This window comes from Carcharodon carcharias, chromosome 14, assembly GCF_017639515.1.
Source record: "Carcharodon carcharias isolate sCarCar2 chromosome 14, sCarCar2.pri, whole genome shotgun sequence".
In the NCBI taxonomy this organism is placed as follows: domain Eukaryota; kingdom Metazoa; phylum Chordata; class Chondrichthyes; order Lamniformes; family Lamnidae; genus Carcharodon; species Carcharodon carcharias.
The window spans coordinates 110,753,462-110,767,359 of record NC_054480.1 but is presented as its reverse complement, the minus strand read 5'-3'; the positions used below and the strand labels follow the sequence as shown (position 1 = coordinate 110,767,359).

The window sequence follows — 13,898 nt, the reverse complement described above, 5'->3', positions numbered from 1 at the left end:
ATTGGCTGATTTTATTTCTTTTAAAAAACTGAATAGCATTACCAAATTCTGGTTGTGACATTCTTTTCCCAAATTACAAATCAAATTGCCAGTATTTCTTTGTGGTTGCGAAGGGATACATGAGAGCAGACAGTGTTGCCAAAGTATGGTGATTTTCAAAAGCAGTCCCAGGCCAAGTTAGTGGGAGGATCAGGTTTGCACTGAAGCAAAGCTAAAGACTTCTCTTTCAGTTCCACTTTATTGTTATGTTAAGACACATTTTCAGAATGGTGAGTGTCGTCAAGGTTGAGCAATTCAACAGGTCCTATTAACCTCTGTGTATGTTGCATTATTGACTTTTTTTTTACTATTTTCTGAACCTAAACTCTGCATACAGATGACCCTGATCAAGTTTGGGAACTATATGTGAGATTCGTAGATGCTAGTCTGTATGTTCCCATACTGGCACAGTTGTACCTCAATAGAACCATGCTAATTTAGCTATAAATAGTGCAAATTACTGTTATTTCTCGGGCTCTTTATGTCTTCTTTTTTGTATAACTTTCCAAAGAAATAGTTTCTCCCCTTTGCTAACTGAGTTGTGTGATTTGTACAGCAGTGGCACTGAGTTCTGTATGGAGTTTCTCCTTGTCTTTAGTGCCTGCTCCCGAAGATGTCCCCTGAGATACAGCACTATGATTGCTGGCGGTCCTCCAGTACTTGCACATAGCATTCTTCCCACCATCAAAATCACGTTAACTTATTGTTGTTTGGACTTTTCTGTATGCAAATTCACTTGCATGTTTGCTTACAAAGCAGCGACAGCGCTTCAATAAGTGACTCATTGGTTGAAAAGTACTTTGTGCAACATAAATACAAAATTATTCTTTCCATTTAATATTATCTTAATTGAATCAAATCCTGTCCTTTTCTTATTCCAAAGTTATTTTTAATGTCTAGCTTGAGTTGTTGGCTAGTGATGGGATGGGTGAATCCTAGATGACTGCCACACTTAAAGTACTGTGATCTGTCCTGGTCTCTATGGTATGTAAAAGATACAGAGACATTGCTGAAGGTGCAAATGCAAAAATGGCTTACAAGGCTGATATCGAAGCTGAGAGGTTATAACTATCAGGAAAAACTAAACAGGTTGGGATTTTTTCTCTTTAATAGAGAAGGCTGCGAAGTGATCTAATAGAGATTTCTAAAATTAAGAGGTTAGCTGTAAGAAAGATGTTTATATCTGCATAGGAGTCTACAAACGGCCATAAGTATAACCTAGTCACTAATAAACCCAATTAGGAATTCAGGAGAAAACTCTTCACTCTAAGAGTGGTTAGAATGTGGAACTTGCTACCAGACTGCTTTGTCATGTTCAAGCATATTATGAACTTTCAGTCAAAACTTTTGAACGCCCTCAATTAAAATGGCCATTGCAAATCATGTGACCTTTCAACATCTGCGCTTCAGATAGTCCTGAGTTTCAAGCAAATAACTAATTAAGTATAGACATTCACAGACATCCGGAGGATTCACATATCCCACTATTTAAAGATGGACCGTCAACAAAAGAGCTATTGTCTTCCAGCTGGTTCATCTTTCAGTATGTGTAATCATCACACCTTTTGGAAAAAAGGACTTTGAACTTGTACAAGTCACATGGTGAAGAAGCTATTTTGTGATCTACTTTAAGAATTCAGCAAGAAGCTGCTCAGAGACAGAGATCATCAAACAACCATCAAACCTACTGCAAGTCGACTAAGTAGTCAAGGTGATAAACAATCATACTTTGAAACTTGGAGGACTCTCTCCAACCTGTTCCAACTTCGAGTTCGCCTGAGAACCAACCTCTTGGAAATTTGACTACAAGAGGCTCCGCAGCTTACTGAAAAAATCATCTGCTTTATAAGACCTTCACTAATCATCTGCTTTATAAGACATTCACTTCAACTAAATCAACTTATCTAAGAAACTACAGGCTGTCCCTTCATCTGTATCTAATCTTTGTATGAGTGATAATGTGTGAGAATTGAGTGAGTGCACATTTTTAAGCTTCCAGGGCAAGTGTGTGATAATAAATAACCTTACTTATTTTTAAATTCACAAAATGATTGCTGCTGGAATTATTTAAATTGGGACAATCACTCTGAGGATAAGAAAGCACACACTGCTCACATACAAAATACACTGACCACGGGCAGTAAGAAAACACACAAATTCTGTCTATGACAGAGTAATGAAGGCTAAAAGCATAGATGCATTTAAGGGGAAGTTAGACAAGAACATGAGGGAGAAAAGAATAGAAAGATATGTTGATGGGTAAGATGAAGTAAGGTGAGAAGTGGCTCATGTGGAGCATAAATGCCTGCATAGTCAAGTTGGGCTGAATAACCTAGGCTTCTGGACTGTATAAAGTTGTTTGTTTGAACGTAATACAAATAATTGGAACAAGAATGTCAGTGTTTGCTCTGCCGACGAGTGGTATTCACCACCAGTAAGATGCTGCCGTCAATCCAAAAACACGTTCTGCCAATCTCACAAATGAGTAATGTGGTATATGAATTTCAATGTCAGTATGATGCTAGGTATGTAGGCTTTAGGTCCCAAAGACTGGCGGATCATATCAAACAGCATGTCCCTGCTGCTGTTCATAATGGACACGTTACAGACCGTCCCCAACCAGTCCGTGCTTGCAAAACTCAAAACAGTGTCCAACATTAGATATGATTCTGCGATTGGACAATATTTGCTAAATAATCTTCAGTGTGCTAAGAATTATGCTGACAACCAATTTAAGATAGTCAGTTGGGCACGCAATGTGGCGCGTTTGCGTGTAGTGGAAGCTAGATATATTAATACACAGGGCCCTGTTCTTTGCAGACAGAACATGCACATACACTGCCTTTTTCAGCTAAACAAAATAAGTGACAGCCATTTGCTGACTCATCCTTCAGGGTAATGCCTTGACCAATCAGGGTCAAGCTGCCTGGTTTAAATATCAAACAATGATTGGCAGTTAACCGTCAATCACCATTATTGGTGCATTCTCCATGGCAACGCCTCTACCAGTCAGAGTCCACTTGCCAATCAATCAGCACTTTCTTCACATACAGTATAAATTGTTGTCTTCCCCCTATATGTTGAAATTCTTGCGAAGCGTTCTGAAGAATGCAAGATGAAATGCTTTGATATGTCTTTTTTTCAACAATACTCAAGCTTTGATCTTTGTTGTGTTCCAGCAGTCTAATGTGCATTGGTAAATGCAAGTCTTTTATGTACAAGCAATTTATTGTGCTAGAGACTCTGTAATTTCTTTCCCCTCCCAAAGACTATTGGCACCATCACTACTTTTAGTTGGCTTAGACCCAGAAATGAACCTGGTCTTTATGCCAGTGCCACAGTGGGTGCTGCATTGTTTGTGCAGATCTCTGTTCTATAAATTAATGTGGCAATTGGGTGTTTGATGGCAGATCAGAAGCTGTGGATAGGATGACCAAACTGAGAACTAAAGCCATGCGGGAGAGGGACGAGCAGAGGGAATTGAAGAAATATAACTACACACTCTTGCGTGTAAGGTTTCCAGATGGATACATTTTACAAGGTAATTCCGCTTTTTAGAAAACCTGCAGTCAGTCTGGCCATGCTCTTTAAAATCCCCAAAAAGATGTCAGTTCACTAGTTTCTTGATTTAATCTAAATTCCCTCTAATTCTTTTAAATCTTGGTGGAATCCTGTATTAGATTAAGTAATTTAATTTTACAATAGAGAATGTCTAACTAAGAATTTTCACTGTAAATAGGTATGCATAATGTGGTTCCTGGAATGGTTAGAAAAAGTATAAAAATCACGATTTTTACATCTTTTTTTTGTTATGTTTGATACACAGATCTTTTCTGTCCTGTGATCTTTTCTGACTGCAAGACCTAGTGTTCCATACTTTTTGTAAAGATTTCAAGTGGGTCAACTCTCGAAGATGCTAACAAAAGGAATTAAAAATAATATTAGATCAAACGAAGAGGCTTATATTGTCATCAATACCGAGTAATAAGATTGGATGGACTTTAGAATTCAGCAAATAAATTGATAAGGAAAGAGAAAAGAGAATATGAGAGTAGAACTAACAAGAGATATGGAAACAGATTATAACAATCCTATAGGTATGGAAAAAAGAAGAGATTAATGAAAGAAAATCTGGGCCCATGAGAGGCAGATTCCATGAAATAATAATAGGAATAATGAAATGACAGTGACATTGAGCAAATATTTTGTCTCTGTCTTCATGGTGGAAGACACAAAAAACACTTCATAAATAATGGGGAATCAAGGGTCTAGTGAGAATGAGGAACTTAAAGAAGTCAGTATAAGTAAAGAAATAGTACTGGAAAAATTAATTGAACTAAGTGGCGGCAAATTTCCTGGACCTGACAGCCAAGGGTTTTAAAATAAGTAGCCTGCAGAGACAGTGGATGTATGGATTTGGTCTTCTCGTGTTTTTTTAGATTCAAGAACAGATCTTAAGGACTGGAAAGTAGCAAACATAAACTTGCTATTTAAGGAAAGAGAGAAAATACAGAACTATAGGCCAGTTAGCCTAATATCAGTAGTAGGCAGAATGCTAAGAATCTATTATTATGGAATTAGTGACAGGGCACTTAGAAAATCGCCATATGATTGAACAGAATCAACATGGATTTATGAAATGGCAAATAGTGTTTGACAAATTTTGAGGATGTAACTTGGAGGATGGATGAGGGGAACAGTGGTTGCAGTGTATTTGGATTTTCAGAAAATCTATAAAGTGTCACATGAGGTTTTAACAGAAAATTATGATTTATAGGGTTAGAGGTCATGTTTGTGTGGATTGAGGATTGGTCAAACTGAGAATATGAATAAATGGGACATTATTGCTTGGTAGGCTGTAATTAGTGGGATATGCAAGGGACAATACCTGGGCCTCAGCTGTTAACAGTCTATGTTATTGACTTAGATGAGGGGACTGAGTGTAATGTTTCCAAGTTTACTAATGATACAAAGTTAGGTGGGAAAGTAAGCAGTGAGGATAGGATGCAAGGAAGCTGCAAAGGGATAGAGACAGGTTGGTGAGTGGGCTAGAACATTGCAGCAGGGAGATAAGCTTGGGAGAGAAATCATGGGCCCTGTTGCTTCTTCTGTTTCCAGGTTCCCTATTCCCACTCCTCCCCCCCACCCTTTAATTATTGAGAGCAAGTGAAGGGGAGAGGGAGAAATGGTACGAGTCCAGGGAGAGTAATGTTGTTTATTACACCAGGAAATGTTCTTCAAACGGGGGCCATGGCATCTTTAATCTTCAACTGAAGCAGCAGGAGAGGGAAATGGCTCCTTGGTTTAGCAGCACCTCTTGCCATGCAGTGCTGAAGGTGGGTGGCCTTTATCCTGGAGAGAGAGGGGCTTTGAAGCCAGAGGCATAGCACTGGTGGCCTCTCCCACCTTTAACACCAGCCAGAGCCTTTGCAGGATAGAAACCCCCACCAGCCCAGCCCAGCCCAGTCCCAGCACCGGCTGAACCTGGAACACAGATACATGGCTCGGCAATTAATGTTTAAGTTGGCTGATATCACCCAGTCTGATTTCTACCTGCTCTTCCGCTGCCCCCTCTGTCACTCTTCACTGGCCTACAACCGCCTCCCTTCCCCTCAAACCCCAGTGGCTCCTGGGGCCTTCATCCTGCCCGACATGTGACCACTGCCAAATGTCAACCGCTGCCCACGAGGTGCTCTACACATGACCCTGCCAATCACTGACCACATTCCTGCAACACATGACCCCATTGCCACGCCCCCCCCCGCCCCCAACCATTGCCTAACACGTGATCCCAACACTATCGACCACCCACCACAGTCCTGCAACACGTGGACCCCCCATCCCCCCAGCTCAACACCTGGTCAACTGGCACTCAGCTGCCAAGCATGTACCCATCACTGCCAATAACTGCTCATTTGCTGATCCATTCCCTTTTTATGAGAAAACAGTTTAATTTGGTGTATTTATTGGCTTGAGTTTCTATATTTTTTATTCTCCAAAGATTAAATGTAATTTAAGTGCAATTTGCCAGCAATAAAAATGTGACCCTCTCCGGATGAGATTTTCCTGTTTGACCATCCTTGGTATAGTGAGTCTGGGCCTCCTCTAGAGGACAGACCCTGGTGTTTTCCACCTTGTGCACACCCCCCACCTCTCCCAAGCTTTGCATGGAAGGTGGAATATAACATGCTAAAGTGTGATATTATCCACTTTTGTCGGGATATAAAAATGTCTTGTGAGAGACTGGGAAATGTTTGTATTCAGAGTGTCCATGTAAATGAATCTCAAAGTTAATGTGCAGATACTGCAAGCAATTAAGAAAGCAAATGCAATGTTAAATTTTGTTACAAAGGCAGTAGAGTCCTGCATATGAGTATAGAAGTCTTACTACAATTGAACAGAGATAAGCAATTCCACAACCAACGGATTAGATCTAAGCTGTGCAGTCCTTCCACATCCAGCCGTGAATGGTGGTGGACAATTAAACAACTCACTGGAGGAGGAGGCTCCACAAATATCCCCATCCTCAATGATGGTGTAGCCTAGCACATCAGTGCAAAAGATCAGGCTGAAGCACTTGCTACAGTCTTCAGCCAGAAATGCCGAGTGGATGATCCATCTCAGCCTCCGGAGATCCCCAGTATCATAGATGCCAGGCTTCAGCTAATTCAATTTACTTCATATGATACCAAGAAACAGCTGAAGGCACTAGATACTGCAAAGGCTATGGGCCCTGACAATATTCCGGCAATAGTACTGAAGACTTGTGCTCCAGAATTTGCCGTGCCCCTAGCCAAGCTGTTCCAGTACAGCTACAACACTGGCATCTAGCCAGCAATATGGAAAATTGCCCAGGTATGTCCTGTAGGCAATTATCACCCCGTCAGTCTTCTCTCGAACATCAGTAAAGTGATGGAAGAGGTCATTAACTGTGCTATCAAGTGGCACTTGCTTAGCAATAACCTGCTCACTGACGCTCGGTTTGGGTACAGTTGGAGCCACTCAGCTCCTGACCTCATACAGCCTTGGTTCAAGCATGGACAAAAGAGCTGAACTCCAGAGATGAGGTGACAGTGACTGCCCTTGCCATCAAGGCAGCATTTGACCGAGTGTGGCATCAAGGAGCCCTAACAAAACTGGAGTTAATGGGAATAAGGGGAAAGCTCTCTGCTGGTTAGAGCCATACCTAGCAGAAAGGAGGATGGTTGTGTCTATTGTATGTCAATCATCTCAGCTCCTGGGCATCACTGTAAGAGTTCCTCAGGGTAGTGTCCTAGGCCCAACCATCTTCAGCTGCTTCATCAATGACTTTCTTTCCATCATAAGGTCAGAAGTGGGGATGTTCGCTGATGATTACACAATGTTCAGCACCATTCATGACTCAGATACTGAAGCAGGCCATGTTCAAATGTAGCAAGACCTGGACAATGTCCAGGCTTGGGCAGACAAGTGGCTGGTAACAATCATGCCATACAAGTGCCAGGCAATAACCATCTCCAACAAGAGAGAATCTAACCATCGTCCCTTGACATTCAATGGCATTATCATCGCTGAATCACCAACTATCAACATCCTAGTAGTTACCATTGATCAGAAATTGAACTGGACTAGCCATATCAATACTGTGGCTACAGGTCAGAGACTAGGAATTCTGCAGCAGTAACTCACCTCCTGACTCCCTAAAGCCTGTCCACAATCTGCAAGGCACGTCAGGAATGTGATGGAATACTCTCAACTTGCCTGGATGAGTGCAGCTCCAACAACCCTCAAGCTTGACACCAGTCAGGACAAAGTAGCCTGCTTGATTGGTACCCCATCCATAAACATTCATTCCCTCCAGCACTGATGCACAATGGCAGCAGTGTGTACCATCCACAAGATGCACTGCAGAAACTCACCAATGCTCCTTAGACAGCATCTTCCAAACCCACGACCTCTACCATCAAGAAGGACAAGGGCAGCAGACACATGGGAACACACCACCTGGAAGTTCCCCTCCAAGTCAGTCACCACCCTGACTTGGAAATATATCGCCATTCCTTCACCGTTGCTGGGTCAAAATTCCGGAACTCCCTCCCTAACAGCACTGTGCATGTACCTACACCACAGGGACTGCAGCGGTTCAAGAAGAAAGCTCACCACTACCTTCTTGAAGGCAATTAGGGATGGGTAATAAATACTGGCCTAGCCTGCGAAGCCCACATCCCTTAAATGAATAAATAAAAGAACAGGGCATTGGTAGGGTCCTAAGGAAGAACACTCCTAGAGGGAGTGCAATGAAGGTTCACTGGGCCGGTTCCTGAGATGAGGGGATTGTCCTATAAGGAGAAACTGAGTAGACCAGGCTTATATTTTTGAGCTTAGAAAGATGAGAAGTGACCTATTTGAAGCATATAAATTTCTTAATGGGCTTGACAGGGTAGATGATGAGAAAATATTTGTCCTGCGCTGGGGAACCTAGAACATGGGGTCACAGCTTTAGAATAATAGGTTGGAGATTTAGTGCTGAGCTGAGAAATTTCGTCAACTCCTCAAAATTTTTGGAATTCTAAACTGAATGCCCAGTTGTTGAGTATATTCAAGGTGGAGATAGATTTTCATGTACTAAGGGAATCTGGGGGTATGAGAATAGTGCAGGACGATGCATCTGAGGTCAGCCATGATCTTACGGAATGGTGGAGCAGGCTCCAAGGGCCAAATATGTTCTCCACCTCCTATTTCTTCTGCTCCCATGTTCTCTTCTCTCCTCTATTAATGAATAGTTATTTCCAAGAACTTAAATGCCATTTGACAGGCTTATTTCTCATCCCTGTGTTCTCTATATGGATAAATAAAAAGGTACAAACTGTTCTTAAGACTCCCATATCAGGATTTCGGATTTGTTTGGGCAAGGGAATTGAATATTGTATTTTAATATGTGGACATGAACCTGATAGAATGTTTTTTTTAATAAAACGATGCTTATCACCCCAACAGTTTGAGGAAATGTGTGTGGGATTCCAGTGAGGTCATCAATGTTTGATAACTAAAGCTGAAGTATCAGCCTTTTTACTGTATGTAAAACAAAGTAAATGTAAATCTCTCACTCTTTTGTGCTGGTAAATTTATTGAGTATTCCTTCCTTCCTTCCAGGGACTTTCTATGCCCGAGAGAGGGTTTTAGCGCTTCGTGAATTTGTCCACGAAGTTTTGGAAAAAGACTGGATTCCTTTTGAACTGGTGGCTCCTGGAGGACAGAAACTGAAAGATGAATCTGCAATGTTTATTGAAGTGGGATTGGTAAACTGATTTACAATTTCCCTATTCAACTTGTGCTTTTCCCTTAATTTAGGGGTGAGAATGTCTCCCTGTCCTTGACTCCGCTGATGCCTGTTGAAAACAATTAGCCAGGAGGTACTCCTAGATGATCTGTTCCTCCCTCACCTCTTACACTGAAGAAGCATCTGTTCTTTTGGTATAACAATGTTCAAATGTTCTGCCTTCTGCAAAAGGGAGAGGATTGGTGTTACTCATTTGTTTCCATTTTTTCCCTATTTTCATTTGTAGAAAATAAGAAATTGCAGGAATGCCAATATCTACAGGGTTGGTGCATGCACTCTGTTTCCTAGGGCATAAGGCAGATAGTAAGCAAAACAAAGAATTGACTGGTAAAATGATAAATACTGTAAATACTAGTTAATGTTTCAAGTAATTACCTTTTATGCTATTTTCCAATTTCTACTCCTAATCCTATCTTTTCTCTGTATAGATGCAGATATGAATTTCCAGTATCTTTGTTTTTTTTCATGGTCATCTGATGTGTGTACAAGCTGAAAGTTATGTATAGGAAGGAGGGAGACTAATATTATCCAGTCAATATAGGTAATCAAAAGGAGTACTGTGTCTTCAAGACCAGTGTCCCACTGACATTTTGCCCCTTTGTTTTCAGGTTCCTGCTGCTTTGCTGACCTTGACGTGGGATGCAGAGGTCCTATCCGATCTCGAGGCTACAGGACAAAGTCATACCAACATGCTCAAACAAGAACTGCTGTCTAATGTCCAAACACTTGTATAAGTAAAAATGCTTCCAATGCTCAGCTGAATATTGTATGTAAATTTATTTTGTATAAAATAAATGGTATCATATTAATACTGTATCCAATAGGGGAAGGGAAGAATCAAGAATTTTTCTGGAGCCATTTGAAGTAACACGATTAAAGGCAGGTGTACATTGCGATATTAATACGTAGCCATTAGGTGTAGTTTCTTGGATACTAGGTTCCCACTTTTGGTCTGGCCCTTTAAGGAGGCACTTCCCAAAGGGAAGAAAAAACTGATTGGGTCTGAACCCAAGGCTTTGTGGGTGTAACCACAATAAGTAGTGAGGATGATGTTGAAATGGATCAATTATTACTTTGGAAGTTATGCATGTGGAGTTTGAACTCACGAGTGGAAGAGCATTTCTTCCAAAAATACAAGTACTTGTTGGAGAGAAGGCAGAATGAAAAGATTTGAGAGCATTGATTAAACTGCTGCTATTGAACTTAGTTTTGAGCAGGATTTGGTCTTGGTGTTAGTTTAACTATATGTTATTCACCAGTAATGTGCTGAGCTTAGTATTACAGTGCCAGGTACTGCTGTTGAGTATGCTGAATGTTATCCACTGCCTCTTTATCTACAGGCCTCCATGCCTGGGATCAAATGATTATTTGTGATACTGTCCAGATTCCATGATGAAATTGTAGCTGATACTTGCTGAGGTTTCCTATATTCTGTGGTGTTTGCAGCATAATAAGTCTGCTGTGAACTGCCAAGAGTTATCGTTTTGTAGTTTGTCATATAGTTTCAGAAAAGAACCAGATTTTGCAAGAGAAAACCTGAGATTCAATTTACCATGAACACATCAAATTAAATGATCATTGGCAGTGGTGACGTCACTCAGGTGGGATCATTGTAGGAAAAAGTGGGTTAGTAGAAGCAAATTTGGTTTTCCCTTTTTCATATTCAGATCTGCGAGCCTTCAGTGGAAATTGGAGCTGTTTAATAACAACATATTGCGCATATTGGTCAGGTGAAAGCATTTGTGAGTATTGAGTGGAGTCAGTGGAAAGCTACATTTAAACAAAAAACTCTTAACATTGATACAAAATGTTTCTCTTTGGAATCAGGTTGGACTCTACCCATTCACCTGCTGGCTGATCTGCTTCGTATTCCTAGCATTTCCTGTTCTCATTTGGCTTATGGAATTCAAACCATCCTTGGCTATTATTCTAATGGTGAAATATGATGCTGTAATTTAATAACATACCTAATGTCTAGATTTTCCCTGTAAATCATTCCACTCCCCTTATGTTTCTTTCGCACTGTTTGAAGTAAACCTGTCTTGATACAGTATTAATTTGTACCCAGTAGCACACCTTCCTCTACAATATTGCTTAATTAGCAACAAATTCAATATTGTTTGGCTAGGAATGCATTGTGTGTGACACTTAACATTTGTTATTTATTATGTAAATGAGATTTCTAAAAAGGGTTTCAAGCTGTAATTTTATTAAATGACACTAATGTATAGTTGATCAGTTAAAGGTGTGTTTTAACACAAAGGTGACAGTATCCTCTAGGTGCAATTGAATACTGGACTTACTCCTGGCTTAGTTAATAAATTACATTAAAATATTTGCACTTATATGACACCTAATCATCTGGAGACATTTCAAGCATTTGCAAGTTGAATTGCTTTTTAAAGTATGATGCCTATTACATGTGTAACCTGCTGTGGAGCTAAGCCATACAAACCAGTAAAGACATGGGCGCCATCACGTCTTTCCTGAGTTTACTGAATTTTCAGGGGTGAAAGTGGTACAGATGCTGCCATTGGTCTCTAGCCTTATCTGAGGCTGGTGCAAGGGAGAGAAAAATGTAGGTCCAAGTTCCTACTCCTGATTATGTAATGCGAGTTAGGTGAGGTCATGATTGGATTTGCTCTTAACCTCCCCGTTGAACTGTTTGTCAAAACTCAATTGTAGGTCATGTGTAGATTGACATGTGGCTAGCCTAGTGCTTGGTACTTAATGAATTGGGAATGGGAACACTATTACCTTTGTGCCAAATGGTTGTAGGTTCAAGCACCACACCACAACATAATCTAGGTTGCTGCATCAGTACAGCAGAGTAAGGGTTATTGTGTTGGTGCGGTTTTTTAGATAAGGCGTTGAACTGAGGCCCTGTTGTTGCTCAAGTACATATAAAAACTTTTGTAGCATTATTCAGAGGTGTCTTGGTCAACATTTATCTTTCACCAAAAGCAGATGAGTTGATCATCACCTAGTTCCTGCATTTACCTACGAAAGTGACTACGCTACGAAAGTAATCAATTACTGAGAAATGCTGAGGATATGAAAGGTGAAATATAGATGAAAGTGCTTTCTTTATAACACTTGATGGTGTATCAGGAAATGGAGCATTCATTACATTTAAAAAGGGATTCCATATTTTAAACAAAAAATCTTGTAAGTGTGCTCCATCTGAATGGTTTAATATACAAATTATAAATTCCATTCTGGATCATCTCACCATATCCAGTTGGAGAACCAAATTCTGAAAGTGATTTCAACAGTGGCTTTTACATTAACTTGTATTCAAATACTGTATGTTTGATTATACAGATGGCCTGCCTACACTGTTTACCAAACATCTTGTGCAGTTTGAGTTTCTTTGGTCACCTGGTTATGCTCGAGTGTTTTAATTGCTTCAGCTGCCTACCATACTGTTAAAATGGAACTGTTAAATGGGTTAGGGACCAGCCTCCATCTATGCAATGAATGCAGGTTGAGCTGTTATACTTTGACACAGGAGATAGGAAACAAATACTGACCAATTGAACCTTTAGATTTAATTTAACAGCACTTAAGGCAGGCAGTTACATCATATTAATGTTGTATACTTGTTCAGAATGATCTTATCTTCAAAACTAAACCAAACAGATTTGATTAAAGCATTACAAGCCCACCTTAAATTTTTTGAAGGGAATAACCCATTTGTCAAAAAAGCTTTAATTCCAGTCATGAAGCTTCCTTACATTTTACACTTGTAAAGCAATTTGGTCACTTCCTATAGAAAGGGATGTATACTAGCAAAAGCTTTGTAGTATTTTGTTTCAAGCTTAAGGCCAAATGCAGCGCCATTCATTAGTTCAGCATTTAGTTTCTCCTCTGTTCCCTGCCCTAATTCTTCCTGGGGTACAGTTCAACAGATACTAGCAGTTCTCCAGTGTTAGCAACTGTGGTGTAACACATTTGAGCTCATATTTAGCCACTGTTCATATCAGTGTTTTCTCTTGGGACTGATTTTATTTCCTTTCTTAGCATGGGCACAGAAGCTAATTATTTGTAATCTTGCAGCCAACTCCTGTGTTTAAATTTGTACTAATAACTATTACTGACCCACCTAGTAACCATTTCTTTGAAAGTTGAAAATTGTATTATCAAATTTCTGAGCACTTAGATATTTTGTTCCACACCAAAAACCGGATCATCTTTACTCCCAGTAACAGGAGTCGTTTGTCAGTTTATGATCTTGTTCATGATGTAGAAATAGAAATCACTGCCTACCTTTCAATGCCTCGCCCCTTGAATTATTGTGGCACTCCTGTGAAACCGTGCTGTAGAAAGGAGTACTTTGCAGGAGATAGTTAATCATTTTTGTAACCGACCTCCTTAACTAGTAACTTGCTTGATGTATTTTAACTGATTCAAATATCAACTATTATACAGCTGCTGATGATTAGAGGCTGGGAATATTAAGTAATGTATGAAAACATTCTATGTAATATTGCTTTAGTTTTCATAATTCACCTATTATATAAACTAATTATTCAACAAA

At 40.0% G+C, this 13,898-nt stretch overlaps 1 protein-coding gene across 1 annotated transcript in view; it reads left to right on the top strand.

Annotated features, from left to right (window-relative positions):
- Positions 1 to 13,898, top strand: part of ubxn6 (UBX domain protein 6) — a 50,527-nt gene extending 36,629 nt beyond the window's left edge. Inside the window, exons 9-11 of the mRNA XM_041203895.1 lie at positions 3,450 to 3,580; positions 9,172 to 9,317; positions 9,967 to 13,898. Coding sequence (XP_041059829.1) covers positions 3,450 to 3,580; positions 9,172 to 9,317; positions 9,967 to 10,092 — 403 coding nt within the window. The 3' untranslated portion in view covers positions 10,093 to 13,898. The remainder of the gene's footprint in view (positions 1 to 3,449; positions 3,581 to 9,171; positions 9,318 to 9,966) is intronic.